At 34.6% G+C, this 19178-nt stretch overlaps 3 protein-coding genes across 3 annotated transcripts; 1 reads left to right on the forward strand and 2 right to left on the reverse strand.

The window, feature by feature from the left end:
• Window positions 1-3145: 3145 nt before the first annotated feature.
• LOC114742257 (disease resistance RPP13-like protein 4) lies at window positions 3146-4854 on the forward strand. Its single transcript, XM_028930530.1, has 3 exons — window positions 3146-4032; window positions 4123-4493; window positions 4577-4854. Exons 1-3 carry the CDS (start codon window positions 3146-3148, stop codon window positions 4852-4854), a joined length of 1536 nt encoding a protein of 511 aa, XP_028786363.1.
• Window positions 4855-10993: 6139 nt separating this feature from the next.
• Window positions 10994-12282, reverse strand: LOC114742265 (uncharacterized). The gene is made up of 3 exons (XM_028930538.1): window positions 11846-12282; window positions 11621-11721; window positions 10994-11300 (listed from the first exon to the last, which is right to left on the reverse strand). Exons 1-3 carry the CDS (start codon window positions 12237-12239, stop codon window positions 11160-11162), a joined length of 636 nt encoding a protein of 211 aa, XP_028786371.1. The 5' UTR covers window positions 12240-12282; the 3' UTR covers window positions 10994-11159.
• Window positions 12283-12463: 181 nt separating this feature from the next.
• On the reverse strand, window positions 12464-15836 carry LOC114742258 (disease resistance protein SUMM2-like). Its single transcript, XM_028930532.1, has 4 exons — window positions 15741-15836; window positions 14031-14379; window positions 13123-13827; window positions 12464-12988 (listed from the first exon to the last, which is right to left on the reverse strand). The coding sequence occupies exons 2-4, from the start codon at window positions 14364-14366 to the stop codon at window positions 12464-12466; spliced, it is 1566 nt and encodes a 521-aa protein (XP_028786365.1). The 5' UTR covers window positions 14367-14379; window positions 15741-15836.
• Between the last annotated feature and the right edge of the window lie 3342 nt (window positions 15837-19178).

Here is a 19178-nt window from a genome sequence, read left to right on the forward strand (position 1 = left end):
GAAGTCACTCGTTTCTTTTCAATGTGGAATCTAAATTATTAAAACTCATAAGAGTGATCATCACTCTCTTGGTACATCCCGATGCTTTTCGTGTACTTATCATAAGCCTCTCTTTAACATTCAAAACATATACTTCTCTTACTATTAATATAAAATTTAATTGTTGAGTTGATTCTTGTTATAAATATAAGACTTATTTTTTATATTTACCTTTTTCTTTGAAATTATCTTTATGGATACTTTCTCAACCATAATCAAGTAGAAGATGGAGGATATTAAGAAAGATGATTATGGTGTTTTAGGAAAAACATGTCATATTTATTATAATTAACTTACCTAACTTTCTTAACCCAGTCAAATTAGTTAAATATGTCTTATATTAAGGACTAAATGAGTATTATTTTGTTCTAATTTCCAAGGCAGGAAGCGCAGCCACATCGGAAAATCCCCATCGTATATGCTTACTGCATGACATTTTAGATCAATTCATGCAACATGAATCATAATATCGCACCTAGCTAATGTTTATCAACAAATCAAGTTGCATTATTCATAATTTAGAAGAATAATATAATGAAACTGAAAAGTTTCTTGATTAAATTAATTGAGTTTAATTTTATCGATCACGAATCACCCCGGAATTATTAAACTCAATACATATATGGTAAGTACTTATTAGGTCAATGCTGAGCATTCTATCTCCTTTTTAGCAGCTTCGGTTACAATAACAAAGGTTTTGAATGATTATAATTGAAAAAGGATAGCAAAATTATTGATATATAACTATGAAGAAAAATTAACGGTTGAATAAAAATGCATTAAAGCACACATAATTGAGTTACAAGAGTCGAAGACTCACGCATACGACGAATTGCTATCTTTTTTGAACTTAAGAACAAAGTCATTTCAGACTAAGTAAGAAAAGGGAAGAAGATATATAAAATCTAAGTGGCCATCAATAATCCATCAGATTGATCGACAATGGGATGGCTGGTGGACGGCTTGGGAGTTGTAGTCTAATATATGGAAGCAATGCGCTTTCCCTGTAATCGAAAGGATTTAGATGTATTAATCTATTGTTTGAACCGAATTTTTGGGCCACGGATTTTCTTCGGCTGGTTACAATGACAGCACCACCTCCATGTTTCTTCAATTTGCCTAACAAATTATGAGCGAACCATTTGGTACAGTGCCACATGTCATCCAACACCAAAATGTAGTTCCTTGAGATCGTCAGTAACAGACGTTCCAGTTCTTCCATGAGCCTATGCTTATTCCCGTCGAAATTGCCCGCCATGCTATCGGTATCTAAGCCCAAACAATACAGCAAGTGTTTGATAATCCTGACATCTATGATCTCTTCTTCTTCTTCGTACGTCATAAGATCCGATAAATCAGCCCGGAAGATGACCTCGAATTTGTCGGCGCCAGCTTTTTGTGCCAAAACGCTTTTAACAAGCGCTGTCTTGCCCGAACCACCCATCCCACAAATCCCGACGGCCTTGAAGTCATCACCACCGGGCGTCGAGAGCCAATCAACCATTTGTTTTCCGAGTTCGTCGGAACGCTCTTGGACCTCAGGTAAAGTAGTAATTCGATCGAATTTGCGGGATGGACACTGATCAGACAGCAGAAAATTCGTGTGCAGGCTTGATGATTTGGTCGAGTTTGAAGGATCCACCGGAGGTAATCGTTCGAGAATCCAGCTGAGTTTAGCATCGATGGCTGAGCGCTCTCTTATGCGAGCCATATGATCATGGCAGGAGAAAATCCTCTTGATAGACTTGTCCTGCTCCTTGAGAATCTGCCACCGTGTGAGGGTGTCGTTAAGATCGGAAAGCCATCAATTCATAAGGTCATCAGGCTCCATTAACATTTTTATCTTCAACCGATCACCGATGGCTTTAAACTTGTCCAAGGTAGGATCTGATATGTGTGAAGTCTCTTTGTCGATAGATTGTAAGTATTGTTTTATCAGAAATCTGGCGACGTCGGATGATGCCATCATGATGACAGGAATCACAAGTACAGAGCTGGGTAGTTTCCAGTACTTGTGGGAGGAAGATGAAGCTCCTATGTGGAGCTATGAAATAAACCGACAGGGAAAAGAAAGAATTACGTTGATAATATTCTCTTACCCAAATTAAAGTTGGCCCCATCCATCCCATTTCATATCAAATAGTTTTTGTTAGGAGATAAAGCCTAGTTCAAGATCAGGTTAATTTCTCTAATCAATAAGCTTGTTATTTTGACATGGTTATATTAGCTAAACTATGTATATGCACTTATAAATTCGCCAATAAAATATGGACACTTCTATTTTTACTATTACTAACTAAAATGTGCACCTATAAATTTAACCTATTGTATATAAGCAAATTGACCTAAATTTTGTCCATATATTGCATTATTTAAAAATTTGTAAACATGAAACTTCGGTTGATATATACATGGAAATATGTCTAATTTGAACCCCAAAAAAAAGAACCAATGCTGTTTTTGATCGTTTAATTGAGGTCGATTAACATATGATAATGAATGATATAAAAATAAAATTTTAAACAAGAATTAAAAATAATACAAATATATTGGATATTCTTATCAATCCAACCAAATTAGAAAAAGAAACAAAAAGAGGGGGAAAAAAAAGGTTTTCCATATGCTTTCCAGTGGCATTAGAATATTACACATGATTTCCTCTCCCACCAGTTAGGTATAAATTCAAATCGTGCTTGTCACTTCTCATCTTTTTTTTTTTTTAATCTTTTCTATTCCAGTTGGAGCGTTTGGGAATTATACTTTCAAAAATGACGCAAATTAAACTCTTTTAAATCATCGTGTATTTATCTTGTACAAAGCAAAATTATTGAAAACAATAATTTAAATTTCTTTAGATGAAAAAGTCTAAATTCAATACTCATATTTCATATAGCATTACAAGATTAAAAAGGCATTAATAAAATTATATCAACCGAGAAATTGCCAGGTAGTGTAGGGAAGTGTCCAAGCACTGAAATGTTTTAATAAAATTTAATATAAAGTCAGCGTTCCTGCGAGGGGGGTGGATCGGAGTCAGGTTATCTTCATGCTCAGATGCTCATGCCCTTATCCCACAGATAACGTTTCCATCTCTTACGCTCTGAACATGTCGAGCGCATCAAAAACAGATCCAACGACGGATCTGCCCCGACTGCTGAGTAAACTCAAGAAGACCTTCGACGAAACCTCTGAAGATATTTCATTAGCCAAAGATGTCAAGAAGACGATCGACCAGTATTTTAAGAATCAGTTCCAACCAGACGCAAAGTCAGAACAGGAACTGCGCCCCGAATTCTCGAAGTTGTATCATCACCTCAGCAAAACTACTGAACCCTCTCATTTCCGTTCTATCCGTGAGGAGCTTGTTCACGTAAACAAAATTCTGGGCCAACATGCCGGTGAGGCCAATCAGCATGATTTCCAAGCTTTATCTGAAACGGAACTGGATATTATAGACAACTCGGAAGAGGATCAGCTCGTGAAACGTCTTCGGGCGAGCTACGAATTTTTCTTTGGACAGGATGAACTTAAGCGTCACCCAAGAATTTGCTTGTTTCTGGCAATTTTCCCTGGAAATGCTGTCCTGAGAAAAAGATTTCTTATTTATTGGTGGATTGGGGAAGGGTTGGTCCCCCATGAGGAAGATGGCGAAAGAGTATTCGAAGAGCTTCTAGATTTAGAATTACTCATACCCCATGGAAAGCGTCCGAGAGTGAGTAAATGTCAAATTTCCCCTTGGTTCTGTTGCATGTTGATCACACTGGCCAAGAAAGAGAGGCTTTTGGACATAAAGGAAAAGATACCACATTTTGATCTTGCCCAATCCCGGCGTGCTTGTTTGATCGCTGGTCACTCTGATTTGGGAATTGAAAGAGAATCCACACCGCCAGAGACTTTGAGGACGATTTTTAATGTGAACGAGAGAGATCTTGATTTTCCAGACCAATGGCTTGCTAAACTGAAGAGACTGGTGGTGCTTCAGCTTGGTCGTTGGTAGGTTTCTCCTACCCATCACATTGAAGTTCAAGATGAATTGTTCCTAATCAGAGGTTTGAAGACCCAGAAATTGCTCAAGTATCTCAGCCTCCGTGGGGTTTCAAGAATAACTTCACTTCCTGAGTCCATCAGAGAACTGGTCAGCCTCGAAATTCTAGACCTCAAGGCTTGCCATAATCTAGAAAACTTGACCGATGCAGTTGCATCCTTGAAAAAGCTCACACATTTGGATATATCAGAATGTTACTTGATGGAAAGCTTGCCAATGGGGCTCCACAGCCTCACTTCTCTCCAAGTGCTCAAGGGATTCATAATAGGCAATTCTCAGAAGACTCTCATTAGATTAGAGCATCTTCCAAATCTGAGGACTCTGAAGCGATTACGCATACATAGAGGGAGTGAGGCTACCATCAAGAAAGTTGATTTCGACAACTTGAAGGATTTGCCAAAAGTCAAGTGTCTGAAAATATCTTGGGGCAGAGCAACCTCTTTACAGTCTGTGTCTTTTCCGCTCCGAAGCTACAAAAACTGGATCTTGAAGGCATTCCTGACAAGAAGATGCCAGGATGGTTAACGCCCAGCAAACTGATGAATCTGGAGACGCTATACATTAAGGGAGGAAAGCTCAGTGATTTATCATATAATAAGGGCGAGAAGTGGGATAATGTGAAATATTTGGTCCTCAAGTATACCAACATGAGCACAATAAGTAACGAAGAAACTCGCAAGGCAATGTTTCCTTCGCTCCAATACGTGAAGAAGGTTAATTGGGTCACCAAAAGAGGTGAGCAAGAGAAAGTTGAGTTTGAGTGGCCTTAAACAAGGACGAGGCCATTGAGTTTCAAAAAAAATTTCCACTTCCAAGTTGTATATGAAATAAAAGAATATTTGTGGCAGATAATTGTTTGGGACTTAATATTATCATTTTCCCAACCAAGATCATACAAGAGATGATGCTCTCCTCTGTTTCTGGTTGATTTTGTGTTTGCCTTTTCATCTTGTTGTATTGGGTGTTGCTTATGAAGTCTTTTGATTTTCACAATTCAGAAGGTTAATTAAAAATATGTTCAGTCGCATATTTACATCAAATCTTCTTCCTCTTTTGTGCCATGTATGTTTAAATAGGTTGAGACACATGATAGTATAACCAAAACAGTTTATAAACTTTGAGAGGTTCTCTCTCCTTTTTTGAATAAAAGCAAAGAATTGAGGTAAAAGATGAATGTACAGCCGAAAGATTTTATAAACTTGATGTTTTACAACTATGGGTTAAAAGAATAAAATAATACCAAATTCATCTGTGAGAAACATTGGTCTGCTTCTCTCTGTACTACTATATATGATGATTACGAAATTAATGAAAAAGATAAATGTACCTAAAGAAAAAAATTCAAAAAGAATACGAAGTTATGGAAAAAAAAAAAAAAAAACTTGATGTTTACTGCATCTCAAACACAAATATTTAGTCAACAATTATAAAAACTATAAATGTTAAAAAATCATTATGTTCCTAAAATTTGACAAAATTAAAACCTGAGGTGTGTGGATATATATATATATATATATTTAAATCAAAGAGAAATATATACTCAAGTTTCTTATTTCCTATCAATCGAGATATGTGAGTTTTTCATAAATTATTTATTTCATAACAAAATTTTTATTAATATCACTATTATTTTAAAATCTGGCCACTTGTTTTGATGTGATTGAAAAGGGTGTAAAAGTATATAAAGTTAGCTACTAAGTCTTTCCCTCAAAAAAATTAGTATGTATTTTCACACACACACACATGTATATAAGAGAATATATGTGTGTATGCAGAGGATCTCGTAATCAGCACTAAAACTCTTCAAAAAATCTACAACGTGAAGAGATTAGTTACTGCTACACACTGAGCTCAAAAAAAAAAAAAAATAGAAATGTACGTACCGTACTCCTCTATTGCCATTTCTAAAATAGATGGAAAATAATTTTTTTTATCATATTTATAAGTCATATTATTAAAATTTTCATACAAATTTATTCATCATGTATTATTCCCACTGATTCTTTTTATAAGATTTTTTAACTAAATTATATGCTTTGAAAAAACAGTTAAGATTATCCAAAAATAATAAATATATAAGAATTAAAATTTGTTTTAAGTATGTCCTGATTTTAAAAGAAAGCAAGTAAAAGAAAGAAATATTTATAATGAGATAAAGGAAGAAAGAGTATGCAGCATGCGAAAAAGATAAGCAAAGAAAATAGAAAATTAATTCGGAATAAAAATGATAAAAATGTATTTAACATTTAGACAACCCCAAGTAGCATTTTATAAAATAGAGCAAATCAATTAAAATTTTGGGATTTTATAAAAAGGATTGGAGGGAGTACTATGTAGACTTTGTTTTTATGAGGTGTAATCTAATATTAAATGGGGTGAAATTAGTAAGTGACATTAGAGAGTTACTCTTTTGGTCCTATTTATTTTATACGGACTAAGAAAATTTTAAACTGTATAACTCTTCTTTAAGATACAACAACTTTTTCAATTTGCCTATATTTATTGTTCACACTTCTAAAAAGAATAATCATGTACACTATAATAAGTAAATGACAAAATATTACATTTATACTAAAAATTTAATAAGGTGACTTATAAATACATTAAGAAAAATTTTTCCTCTCTACCTTATAAATAAGAGGAAAGGAGTACTAAATTTTAAGGTTAGTTAATGTTGTTCAAGATTTTTAATGATTTTAATAGAAGAAGGAGGTTGTATATTTTGATATCGCATTACATTTAAAAATAAATGATATGTGTATCGCGTGGCTGTTGCCGGCGAGATGCCAAACTTTTTTAAACATTAAAAAAAGAGAGAGAATAAATTAAAGAAAAGGAAAAAATTAAAGAAAAGAAAAATTAAAGCAGGCATGCATGGGGCCGCATGTACTGTTTTTAAATGATGGCTTCCTAAATATGGGGATGGAGATTCCCAAATCTGTAACAAAATTTCCACCAACCACAATATATAGAAATCACACACACACACACTAGGCATGCCCAAGGTTATAACTTGGTATTTTGTGAGGCTCAAACATGCTTTCTTCCATCTCACAATCTCAGAAACTGATATGGGACCAGCGGAACATCGCATAATTATCCTCTTCGGTCTCTTCCTTCAGATCTTCCTCATCGTTTCTGCTCCCTACAGAAAACGCATCAGAGGAGGCTTCTTCATATTCTTTGTCTGGTTGGCTTATCTTCTCGCCGACTGGGCAGCTGGCTACTGCATTGGACTCATCTCCAACAATCAAGAGCAAAAAGCCACCCTCACACAAAACGATTACCTCATGGCATTTTGGGGTCCTTTCCTTCTCCTACACCTGGGTGGCCCTGACACCATCTCTGCGTTTCTCTGGAGGACAATGAGCTCTGGCTCAGGCACCTTCTCGGCCTCGTTCTCCAGTCAGTCACAACTGCTTATGTCTTCCTTCTGACGGTCCCTCGGAACCCATTATGGTTGCCGACGATATTGATGTTTGTTGCCGGATTAATCAAGTACGCTGAGAGAACTCACGCTCTGTACATCGCGGCCATCAATAATTTCAGGAAGTCCTTGCTTCCAGAGCCGGATGCGGGGGCCAATTATGCGAAGCTCATGGAGGAGCACTCTTCTAGGGTGGCGGCCGAGCTTCCAGCCGAAATAATCATGATTCCGGAGACTGGTGAGACGGGAAAAGATGGGAGAAGAAATCAAGAAACAGAGGGAGAGAAAAATGAAGGGTAAAACTGACTTGTATTACTGAGTTAACATCACTTATTAAAGCTCCACTAAATAAGTAGCAGACTAACAAATGTTATCCTTTATAATTATTACAGTGCGGCATCCAACGATGGAAAGGGGCTCGTGGAGAAGGATATTTACGAACTTGAGTTGGTGCAGAAAGCTTTCTCCTTCTTCCTCAAGTTTCAAGGTCTCGTCGTTGACATGATATACAGCATCAAAGACCGGCACGACAGCCGGAGATATTTTGAAAACAAATCGGCAGGAGAGGCTCTCATGCTCATAGAAGTTGAGCTCAATTTCATGTATGAAGTTTTCTACACGAAGGCCTCGGTGATTCGCCAATATTGGTTCTGGTTCTGGGGAAAATTCGTTTCCTTAATGTCCATTACGGCCACCCTCGTACTCTTCATTATGGCAGACAGGCATGGTTTCGACAAGTTGGATGTTAGGGTGACTTATGCGTTGCTGTTTGGCGCTCTGTTCCTGGATGTCATGGCTCTTTTCAAGCGTTTGTTCACTGATTACACTGCTACCCTCTCCGATGAATCCCTAATAGATTCCTACGTAGCTTCTCCTTACCAAAAATTCCGAATCAGAATCTTCAAGCCTCTCAATAGAATAGTTTTGTCGTGGTTCCTCAAGCTGGGGAATCTGACTTGGCCACAAATCCGGAAAGGCCCTTACCAAGGCTGTCACAGATTGTTCAGCAACTTTTTAATGCGCAGGTGGTCTGGATCAATCACCGGGTACAATCTGCTGAGTTACTGCGTGAATGAGTCAGTTCAGAGGGATCCTGATAATCTATGCCTCAAAATCTGGGTGTATGTACAGGATTTATTCTATCAACGGGACAGACGTTCTAATATTAAAGACCTCCTTGATCAATGGAGGTATGAATCCAAAAACCCGTTCGTGAAAGAGCTTTGGGAATACTTGTTCGAAAGCTCAAAGAGAAGTCAACTGGTGATCAAAATATAGAGGCCATCCAAAGAATATGTTCTGCTAGAGGAGAGCAGGTTGTCCAGAAGGCCAGCAACTCAGAAACCCTGAAGCCATTTGTGGATCCCAACGAAGTTGCTTTTGATCAAAGCCTTCTATTGTGGCACATTGCTACTACTCTCTGTTCCACTAAAGACGCTGATAATAAAGGGGAGGATCGACGCAATAGACAAATCAGCATGCTTGTCTCAGATTACATGCTATACCTTCTGGTTATGCAGCCCAACATGATGTCCGCCATAGCAGGAATGGGACAAAAGAGGTTCCAAGACACATGTGAAGAGGCCAAAAGGTTCTTCAAGAGGAGGAGCATTCCAGCAGAAGGGGATGGTGGGGAGGATATGCTGAAGGAAGCTTGCGACATTCTAATGAAAGTGCCAACAGAACAAAAACCCATTGATGTGAAGGGGGATAGGAGCAAATCCCTATTGTTTGACGCATGTCGTTTGGCCAAAGAGTTGAACAAATTAGAAAATAACAAGAAATGGGAAATCATAGCCAGTGTGTGGGTGGAATTGCTGTCGTATGCCGCGTGCCACTGCAGGCCTACGGGACACGTCCAGTTATTGAGTAAAGGTGGCGAGCTCATTTCCTTTGTTTGGCTCTTAATGGCTCAACTCGGTCTCAGCACTCAGTTTCAAATCAAGGATGGCGACGCGAGGGTCAAACTCATAGCGGGTTACTCCCACAGTTAAATTGAGAGGAGAGGGTGATCCATGTCTATATAAATATATACATATATATATAATGGTTTGTGCTGGTTTGGTCGGTTAAATTGAGAGGAGAGGGTGATCCATTTATATATAATTGTTTGTGCTGATTTGGTTGTTTTCTTTTTTAATTTAGCGACAGGATAATTTATGATGATGATCAGTTGAAAATTACCAGATAGATTGTTATTTTCATTTTATCAAAGTATTGATTAATGATTTTTTTTTCTATTTTTACATGATGAGAAAATATTAAATTATACGTGATAACCAAACTCATGTTATTCTTTATCCTCAAGGATCCTGAATATGTATGAAGACTAAAGTGTTATTCTTGGGTAAATAGTGGAAGTGTAAGTTGTGAGTAATTGTATTCAGCTTACATTAAATAATTATATAAAACTACTTATTCTTAAATATCAAATCGAAGTCCTCAGCATTCACACTACAAAAATTTACAACTAACTATGGAAAAATTTAACATTCGGTGAGATCCATAAGAATAAATAGTTTCTGGATTTCTTTTTTTGAAAAAACTACTTTGTCCTATTGCAGAACGTATTGTTATGATTTGTAATATTTTTAAGCAATACGCGGCCGGCCAGGATTTCATTCTTTCCTTTTACTGGGAAAGTTACTTGGCTGACTGACAGCTGCTTCATATCATGTCATTTCTTTATTTAATTATAAGACGTTTTCTTTTTTAATTTGTTGAGTTCTCTTTGCCTCTAGGTCCAAAGAAGTTTTTTTTCCTAATTATTTTGCTTTTATTGCAGAACATATTTTCATGATTGGTTTAGGTAATGCACATCGGGCATTTCTCCCTTTACATCTAATTACCTCGTTTCTGTGGCAGCAATATTTTCATAATTGTTATCAATAATAAACTAATTTCTATAAGGTCACCCAATATGTATAAAAACAGGAGACTTTAATTTCTAGTTCCATGAAAGAAAGGGAATGAATGGTACTATAGATCGATCTATGTTAAAAATTGGTTTAGCTTGTTTTCTTGCCAGAAAATTCTGGATCTTGTAGGTGTGGTACCATCACGTCCTAATCCTTCATGCTTTTTCAAAATCAAATGCTAATTATGTTATGTGAGAACATATTTTTTATTTTTCTAAAAAAACTATATACACCGCTTTGATATTTAATTGAGGGCACTTTTTAAAAAAAAGAGTAGTCTTTAATTATAGGTCACTGAGTATGATAGTAATTACATTTTTGCAAGGTTTCCCTTATTTAAAGTTTGATACAATTTTTCTTTACTAAGTAGGGTAATTTCACTAACAAAGCAATTCTGTTCGATGTTCGAAATAACATCGTGCACTAAATGTGAATATCTCTTTAAAAGTTAAATATTGGTTTGTCATCTTATTACTAAATCCAACCTCTATTGATTCTATCAAAAGACGATTTTTTAATTAAAAAAAATTGAGGATGAATTTTATTTCAAACGTACCATATAAAAAGGTTTCAGGTAATATTATATTATTCATATTCCTAGCTATTCCCATTTCGATGTCTCTCTTTCTATTCCTTCATTATTCTTTCAACATCATACCAAGCACGTATTGCCATAGTAGAAGGAGACCGGTAAAACATACATACTCTCTAATTAAGAATGTTGATTCCCTCACACACACACAGCAATTACCGCCACACACATATTCATCGTTCTTCTTCGATCTCTTTTTTTGTTTTCTTCATATGATTTCCTGTGCATGCCTTCATGCAATTCCATCTCTGCTGCTGCTTCCTTAATCTCGAACTTGCCCTTTTCATTTCCCAGTAATGAGTAAGACAGTAAAAGCCGATCAAGCAAACAAAAGATATATTTCAAATCTAACACCTTGATTTAATTTAAAGAAATTTAAATTTTTTCACGTCTATTATGATATATAATCTCACAAGTCATATATCACTATTTTTAAGCTAGAAGCGTTTTTAAAAGTAGCTTTTGACTCAATTAATTTTCCTTTAAAGTTGAATAACACGTTCCATTTAAGATGAAATATGTAAACCATATTTAATCGCACAGAGCATTTTTATAGCTCAGAAAATGCTTTTTTAAGAGATAAAAGTTCAGCGGCGTACCTGTGACGAGCTTTTTTCAGCTTCGTCTGCATAACGTTTGAGGCTGTCGGTTTCAGTTAGTCTGGCAATGCCAGTTTTCCAAACCTCCCTTTTAAGTTTATCTATCAGAAAAAACCATGCAGAAAAAGAATCATAATTCACTGCGATATGAATTATACTATATTACTATGATAAATCAACCAGAACTAAAATGATGACATTAGAATATTTTAATGATGTAAGTACCATGATTTTCGCGCAAGTGTGTTATTGTCTCGTTCAGGTCTTGTAGCCAGCATTTCTTAATATGTGTCACATAAACTTGTTTCAATTTTGGAGTTCTGAGAGGTTGCTTCACAAATGTGTTCATGTTTGGAACTTTCTCTACTCTAACCATCTTTAACTCTGGGAATTCAAAAGAATTAACAGCTTCTTCACAGAAACTGGTGAGTCTTGGCAGGTGTTTAAGCACAAGTGTCTCCAACTTTGGGAACTTTACTACTTGTTTACTCTTTCCTTCTCCACGTCCTTCAAGAACTCGAACCATATTTTCACATTCATATAATGATAGCAATCTCAGACGTGAGAGGTGTTCGGCCACCGGAATGGAAAATAATTTTTCCATGATTCCACAACGCATGATTTTAAGGTCGGCCAGATTTCGAAACACTGGAAACTCAGGTTCCTGCTTCCACAGCTGCATTTTGGGTAAATCAGCCAACTCCAGTAATTCTAACTCAGGAGGTATTTTCATTTTGCCCTCACCATGAAGGGATTCCTCCTCTATGTCATCAAATAACACACGTGCTAAACTCCTCTGCAACAGAATATATATATTTAAGTCATAAATTTAACACTGCATATTTAAACGTTGGGGTGATCAACATCACAACGTACGATGAAGAGATCACATGAAATAATATCTTTGAAGAACACATTTACTACCTTGTCCGACGAGTGGTCCGCTGCTTTAGCAGAGACGTTCCCTGATAACAATTTCTTCCCAACCTCAGGACAGTTAATTATTCTCAGTTTTTTGAGTGATGGAAATTCACAGGTCTCCGAGGACAAGAATGAGAGCTTTGGTAGATTTTCAAGAACAATAGATTCTAAATGACCGGAAGTTTCCTGGTCCGTTTTTCCTCCTTCTACACGGTCAGTGGCAATCTCTTCCAAAATGTTACAGTCAGAAATTTCAATCTCTTTCAGATTCAAACATTTTGTGGGCAGTTCCAGGCTTCGAAGAGAACTGCAATTCCTTACAACCAGTCTGTTCAACTTGTTTGACCCCGCAATCCTCATATAACTCAATTTGCTCAAGGAAACCACTTCCACGCTCAACAATTCTAGGCCTTCCAGGATCAACCTCTCCAATTTAGGGCATGCGTGCTGCAGAAAAGAGCTTCAAGATATTATTTGAGCCACAGAAATTTCACACTAATAAATTGTAATGCCTCATGAATACTTAACTTTGTGAGGATGTTCAAATTAGAGGACTGAACAAAATTTATTATTGTACATACCATCATCTCTTTCTGCGGCACGCCACCAGATGTCCCTTTCTGGTTGCTTAAAAGCCCGGCAGTAAATTCAATCAATTTTGGACACTTTTTTATCGTCAATCTCAGTAGATTAGGAAATCCGACATTGCAGTTCCTTGAGCTGAACTTGATCAACTCTGGGAGGTCTGCAAGATAAAGATCCTTTAAACCATGAAATGATCTCTCCTGCATTTCCTCGTTGTCCTCTACGACTTGTTCCAGCATCTTACATGACTCTATCTTCAATTCCTCCAGAAGAACAAGTTTTTCCAGTAAAGCAATCGAAAGTGGACCCTGGCGTAACCCACAATCGATTATCTCTAATTTAACTAGTTTGCCGAGTTCCACAATCCTCCTTGGATCCTTGTTCCATATGCACTTCAAATTGCGTAACGAACACAATCTCATTGTCTTCAAATTGGGGAATTTCAGATTTCCTTCTTCAGCAACAATTCCTGTGAGATGGAAAACCTGTTCCAGCAGGTCGCACGATTCCACTGTCAGGCGCTCAAGCTTACTGGACCGGCGAAGCAAAATGGACAAAAACTCGTTCAACTCATTGCCGCAATGGAAGGCCTCTACAGTTTTCAGTTGCCTGAAAGATGATTCATGAAGCTCCATTCTCATATATTTCTGCAACTCCTTCGAGTCATCGATCCTTAAATTTTCAATTTTGGAGATTTCATCCTGTAAAATAATGATACCAGAATCAGCAGTATTAAGTGACGAACAGTATTGAAAACCTTTGTTCCTGTGTGTTGTGTGTGTGGGGGTTATATTCTTAAAAACTCTTCTCTTATATAAAAATCAAATTCGATCCTTAAGCTTCGTTATATTTTCATTTGCATTCACATGATGTGAGAAGAATAACTAAGGAAGAGAGTACTTACAGTTAACTCAGAGAGATAACCGATGTTGCTCTCGAGATCTTCACCTGCCCATGGCCGGCAGTTTTTCACAGTGACTTTCTTCAAAAGAGATCTGTCCACCTTTCCCAACATTGACTCGCCAATGTTGGGACAGGAAGAAACTTCCACCGTATCCAACTCAAGCCATTTAACACCACGAAAACCATCCCTGCTGGAGGACGATCCAGTAAATTTTGGCAACTCGTCCAGAATTAGGGTTTTCACACGAGGGAACACAACAGTATTTGCACTTGTTGTTCTTTCTTTTGTTTCTCTTTTCCCAGTATGCTCTTTGATGGAGGAAAGTCTTTGGGTCATTGATAATGAAAAACTGAGAAAAAAATGGAAATGGAAAAGGGGAAATGTAATAAGCACAGAGAGACGAAGTTATATAGAAGAAGTTAACCATTACAATGAAAAGAATATCCCTAGACATACGCACCTCTTTCCACTCTTTTTCTTTTTTTTTGTTGGGGGGGGGGGGGACACATTCAGTCAGCTTAGCTGATTCAAACCGATCAGGGTCAATTTACGCCCACCTTAGTTGCATTTTGCAGAAAGTTTTCTATGGAAATATAACCCCCCTTACAAAACCAAATAATTAAAAAAAAAAAAAAGCTAGAGAATTATTGAAGTATACATTTGCACTTTAAATTGTGAATATTTGATTCATTTGATTTGATCCTCATATTAATATTGAGGAAGAAGTTATAATGAATTTCATATAATAGTATTCCTCTGATCCTTAATATTAAGACCTAATTATTGAGTTAGTTTTGGTCATAAATATAACACTCATTTATCATATTTATCAATTTTTTTTAAATTACTCCTACAGATATTCCCTCAACCATAATCAAGTAGAAAAAGAAGGGGGTATTAAAAAAGATAATTTTGATATTTTAGGAAAAAAGTGTCATATTTATTATAATTAACTAATTTATCTAACTTTCTTAATCTAATCAAATTAGTTAAATGAGTATTATATTAAGGACTTGAGGAGTATTTTCTTTTTAGCCAATATGACGTTTTAAAGTAATTCTTGCGTAAGAGTCAAGTGAGAATTAATATATCGCATAATAATTTTCCTAAAAATAATCAAATTAGACTCCCACTTCCCCTGTAAAATTTCCAAATAATGATTTTTATTTCTAATGAAGTGACTTCATTTCATTCTATCTTAAACTCTGGCATCCTAGAATTTGAAGCGCTTTCATTCTATTTATAAAGCAAATTATTATCAACTATGAAATAATATACTACCTAATGTAATATATATAATCCATGCGCGCGCGCACATAAGGCTATATATAATTAGACCCGTTGATTATTAATTAAAGACTACAAGAGTAAGATGCCAAACAAAAGACTAAAAAATAAATGAAACTAATTATATTTTTAATAGAGTAATAATTTTAATTATTACTTAATATACTTATGTGAAATATTTAATTACAACTATGTTTCAATGGAGTAAACAGTACTTGAAAATCATCCATTTCATCAATCATTCATATAAATAACAGAGAACACAAAACGTAGAATCAAGATTCGTGGTTGAATTTTCCTTAACAAAGTTCTATTGTTGAGAGTCAAAAGAGGAAATAAGAAGAGGGGGAGGGGAAATAAAAGACAGAGTGACGCAAATTTCCAGTGAATGCAAAAAGTTTCTAACAAGGAGGAAGAATTTACCCTTATCACTATATGATTGTCACCAAAGTGATCTTCTCGTCTCTGATGAACCAAGCCGGAGACACCAGCAAAACACAGCAATAGCAGAAGACTTTAATTTGTATAATGCAGAGGAGAAGCAAGAAAAGAAACCCTTTTTTTTTTTAAGAATTAAGAAAATAAACCACACAGGGTCGATTGAAGAACAGAGAAGAACAGAGGAGTATTTAGGGAATGAGAAAATTCATATATTTGATTGATTTGGCGTGGGAGTTGAAGGAAAAGGAAGCAGTGAAGAAGATGAAAGAAGAGCCGCGCACAAAGCCAAAACAATCTGATCAGGTCTGAAACACACAATCCTAGCTATCTCATAACGCAAAGAAGGCCAATATATATGTGTGTTTGTATGCATGTACAGAGTTGATGATGGGGAAAGAAAGTATGTAGAGAGTAATTAAAGGAAGCAGAATTTGTCTTTTCTTCTAAAAATTAGGCATTTATTTTGAGTTTTGAGGAGATTATGGTGGGAAAAAAATTATATTTTAAAATTTTTTATACTATTTTTATAATAACTACATGATGTTAACGGTTAGTTATCTCAGTAACAATGCTACCCGCCATGCTTAGATGAGATCTTGAGTTTAAACTTGGCATTGACGTGTTTGTGTGTGTGCGTATCTCTAAATTGTATTAAATAAAGAAAATGATAACCATATTATCCTTTTTTTATCATTACAATATTACATACGTATAAGATGTGAATATGTGATACTATCCACAGGTTTTATTTAAGTATTATCAGATCTAATCAAAGTTTATAGTATCTTCTTTATTGAAAAAATCCAAATTATATTAAAATTATATCTATGAAACTCTTAATTCATTATTACTTTGCTAAAATTTCTTTAGTGTTACGTTGTGATTTTAGAGATGCAGTAGTAATCAGAAAATGATATGCTTTAAATGAGTATTATACATGGAAAAAAAATGTTTTAGTTTTATCATTAACTTTACTTAAAATTTCATTTTCACCTCACATTCATTTTCAATTTAATCTATAATTAAAAATTTTAAATGTCTTTTAATTAATTCATTAAAAATATTATATGGTAAATAAATATCAGTGTGCAGCAAGAGTATGTACCAATCAAATCAAACTTTCAAGTCAACAATATATGTTTGCCCACCTTAAATCCAAACTTTCACCAAATTAATGTCCCTAATTTCTCATTTTATTTTTTTATAAAATTTCTCTCCTTTTCTGAGCCAATGTAACCTCCCCCTTTAGTACTAATATATTTATAGTGAAGAAAGAATCTCATAATAACTAAAAAATGTACAAAAGAAGAGACCCATGTTTACAAAAAAGGAATTCGGTCTCTTTCAACTTGAACTTTGAATGATGAGCCTCTGGTAAGACTGTAAGAGAATTCTTGGTTACTTAGCCTGTAGAGATTTCAAAGCAAAAATACCAAATTTCATTACCAAGCAAACTAACGATTCTTTACTATTGCTTGGCACCAATTTTGCCCTCTCTCTTTTTCAGCTTCTTGTTTTTTTTTCCCTCTTTTACTTTAATTTCACTTTATTCTTAGACAGCTACTTTAATTTACTCTTCAACCAAATCGCTTCCCTGTTTTTTTTTCAGCATCATTTCCTTACTTTATGGTCCGTCTCCCAAAATATTGTCTCATCCAGAAATTTTTTAAGTAAGTTTCCTTTTTTTCCTCTTACTTTGATTTCACTTTATTCCTTTTTCTTCCTACTTTGGAGAGTCATGCATTAACATTATTAAATTAGAAGTGAAAGTAAATATGTGACCTCTCACATTTTTTTTATAAAAAAAGCTTATATATATCCATTGTATTCTTTAAAGCAAGATATATTTCGAAAAAGAAAAAAGCGCAATAGAAAGAGAACTGATTCGAGAATAAGATTGTCCACATAAGAAGGTTCCATTTTTCGATTGATTATTTTCTTCTTGTAGAATTTTCCCCCTCTTTTTCACATAAATATACGGATCACGCTTCACCGAAGACGAGGGGGGGAAAATAAAGAAAGAAAGAATGTTCACTCGTGAAAATTTAAGCCCTCTCTTGTTAAAAATAAAAAGAAAAGAAAAGAAAAGTACTATATCATTTCATGTCATAAGGTATAAAAGAGGTATTTCAGACGTTATTTTTATACAAAGTATCAATTTGATCTCTTGATTTTATAAATTATATTTTTAGTTCTTTAATCTTAAAATTATCTTAAATGATAATTTTTTTTTGTAACAATAATAGTTGTTTTGAAAATTAAACTTAATATATTGATATTAGATCATGTTTTATCAATATTCAAGATCTCAATATGATATTTTTATTAACAATTTTAGGATTAAAAAACTAAAAATACATTTTTTAAAATTTAAGAACTAAATTAAAATCTTGTTCAAAATCAAAGAACTAAAAATATACTTTAGTCTGTTAAAAAAAAAGTCACTTATTTTTTGGTGTAGAATCTAAACTATTAAAATTAATAAGAGTGATTCTGGTCCAAAAAAAAAAATTAATAAGAGTGATCATCACTCTTTTGATCCCAATGCTTTCCGTGCACTAATTAAAAGCCTCTCTTCAACATTCAGAACAGATATTCTTTCGTTTTTCCAAGTGACGTAGAAGAATACAGTGAAACTGAAAAGTTTCTTGATTAAATTAATTGAGTTTACTTTTATGAAGCGCCAATGCTGTACATTCCGCCTCACTACTTTCAGTGCATAAGGATAAATAGCATGATACTTATTAAATCTCAACATTTAAATTTAATATGAATGGCTGTGATTTATATTTAATATTTTTATTTCTAAAAAATATTTTTTATAGGTATAATTCAAAATAACTGTAATCTTTTAATTGTAAGTTTTTTAGAAAATAAATTTTTATTTAAAATTTATTAGTTGAAAATATTAAATCTAGACTATTAAAATTAATTTTGAATAATTTAGATTTCACTGCTATTATGAGCACTGAAACTGATTTATTTTTTAGCAGCTTTGGTTATTGGGGCTTATTTCATGCTCATAATAATAATAAACATGGAGTGATCATCTTAATCTAAGTCATTATATTGATTTTGAATTCTTCAGATTGAATTTAAACTTTTGACATACTTTAAATAATATTTTATTTTAATAGATACAAAATTCAAAATAAAAATAATCTTATCACTAACATTTCTTTAAAAAATAAATTTATTATTAAAAAATTACATGTTAAAAATTTTAAATCTCAATTATTCGCATTAAATCTTAAATAATCTAGATTGCATTATACGGACACGTACATGGTGCTGAATGAGGACCCTTGGTTATTGCTTGCCTTCATGCTCATGCATGCCCTGGCCTCCTCCCAAACTTGTACCAGACAATGTTTCCATCTCTTGCGCTCTGAGCATGTCGATCCCAACAAATCCAACCAC

The sequence above is a fragment of the Neltuma alba genome, unplaced genomic scaffold (genome assembly GCF_004799145.2).
Source record: "Neltuma alba isolate B1F8T4 unplaced genomic scaffold, ASM479914v2 tig00003697_pilon, whole genome shotgun sequence".
Classification (NCBI taxonomy): domain Eukaryota; kingdom Viridiplantae; phylum Streptophyta; class Magnoliopsida; order Fabales; family Fabaceae; genus Neltuma; species Neltuma alba.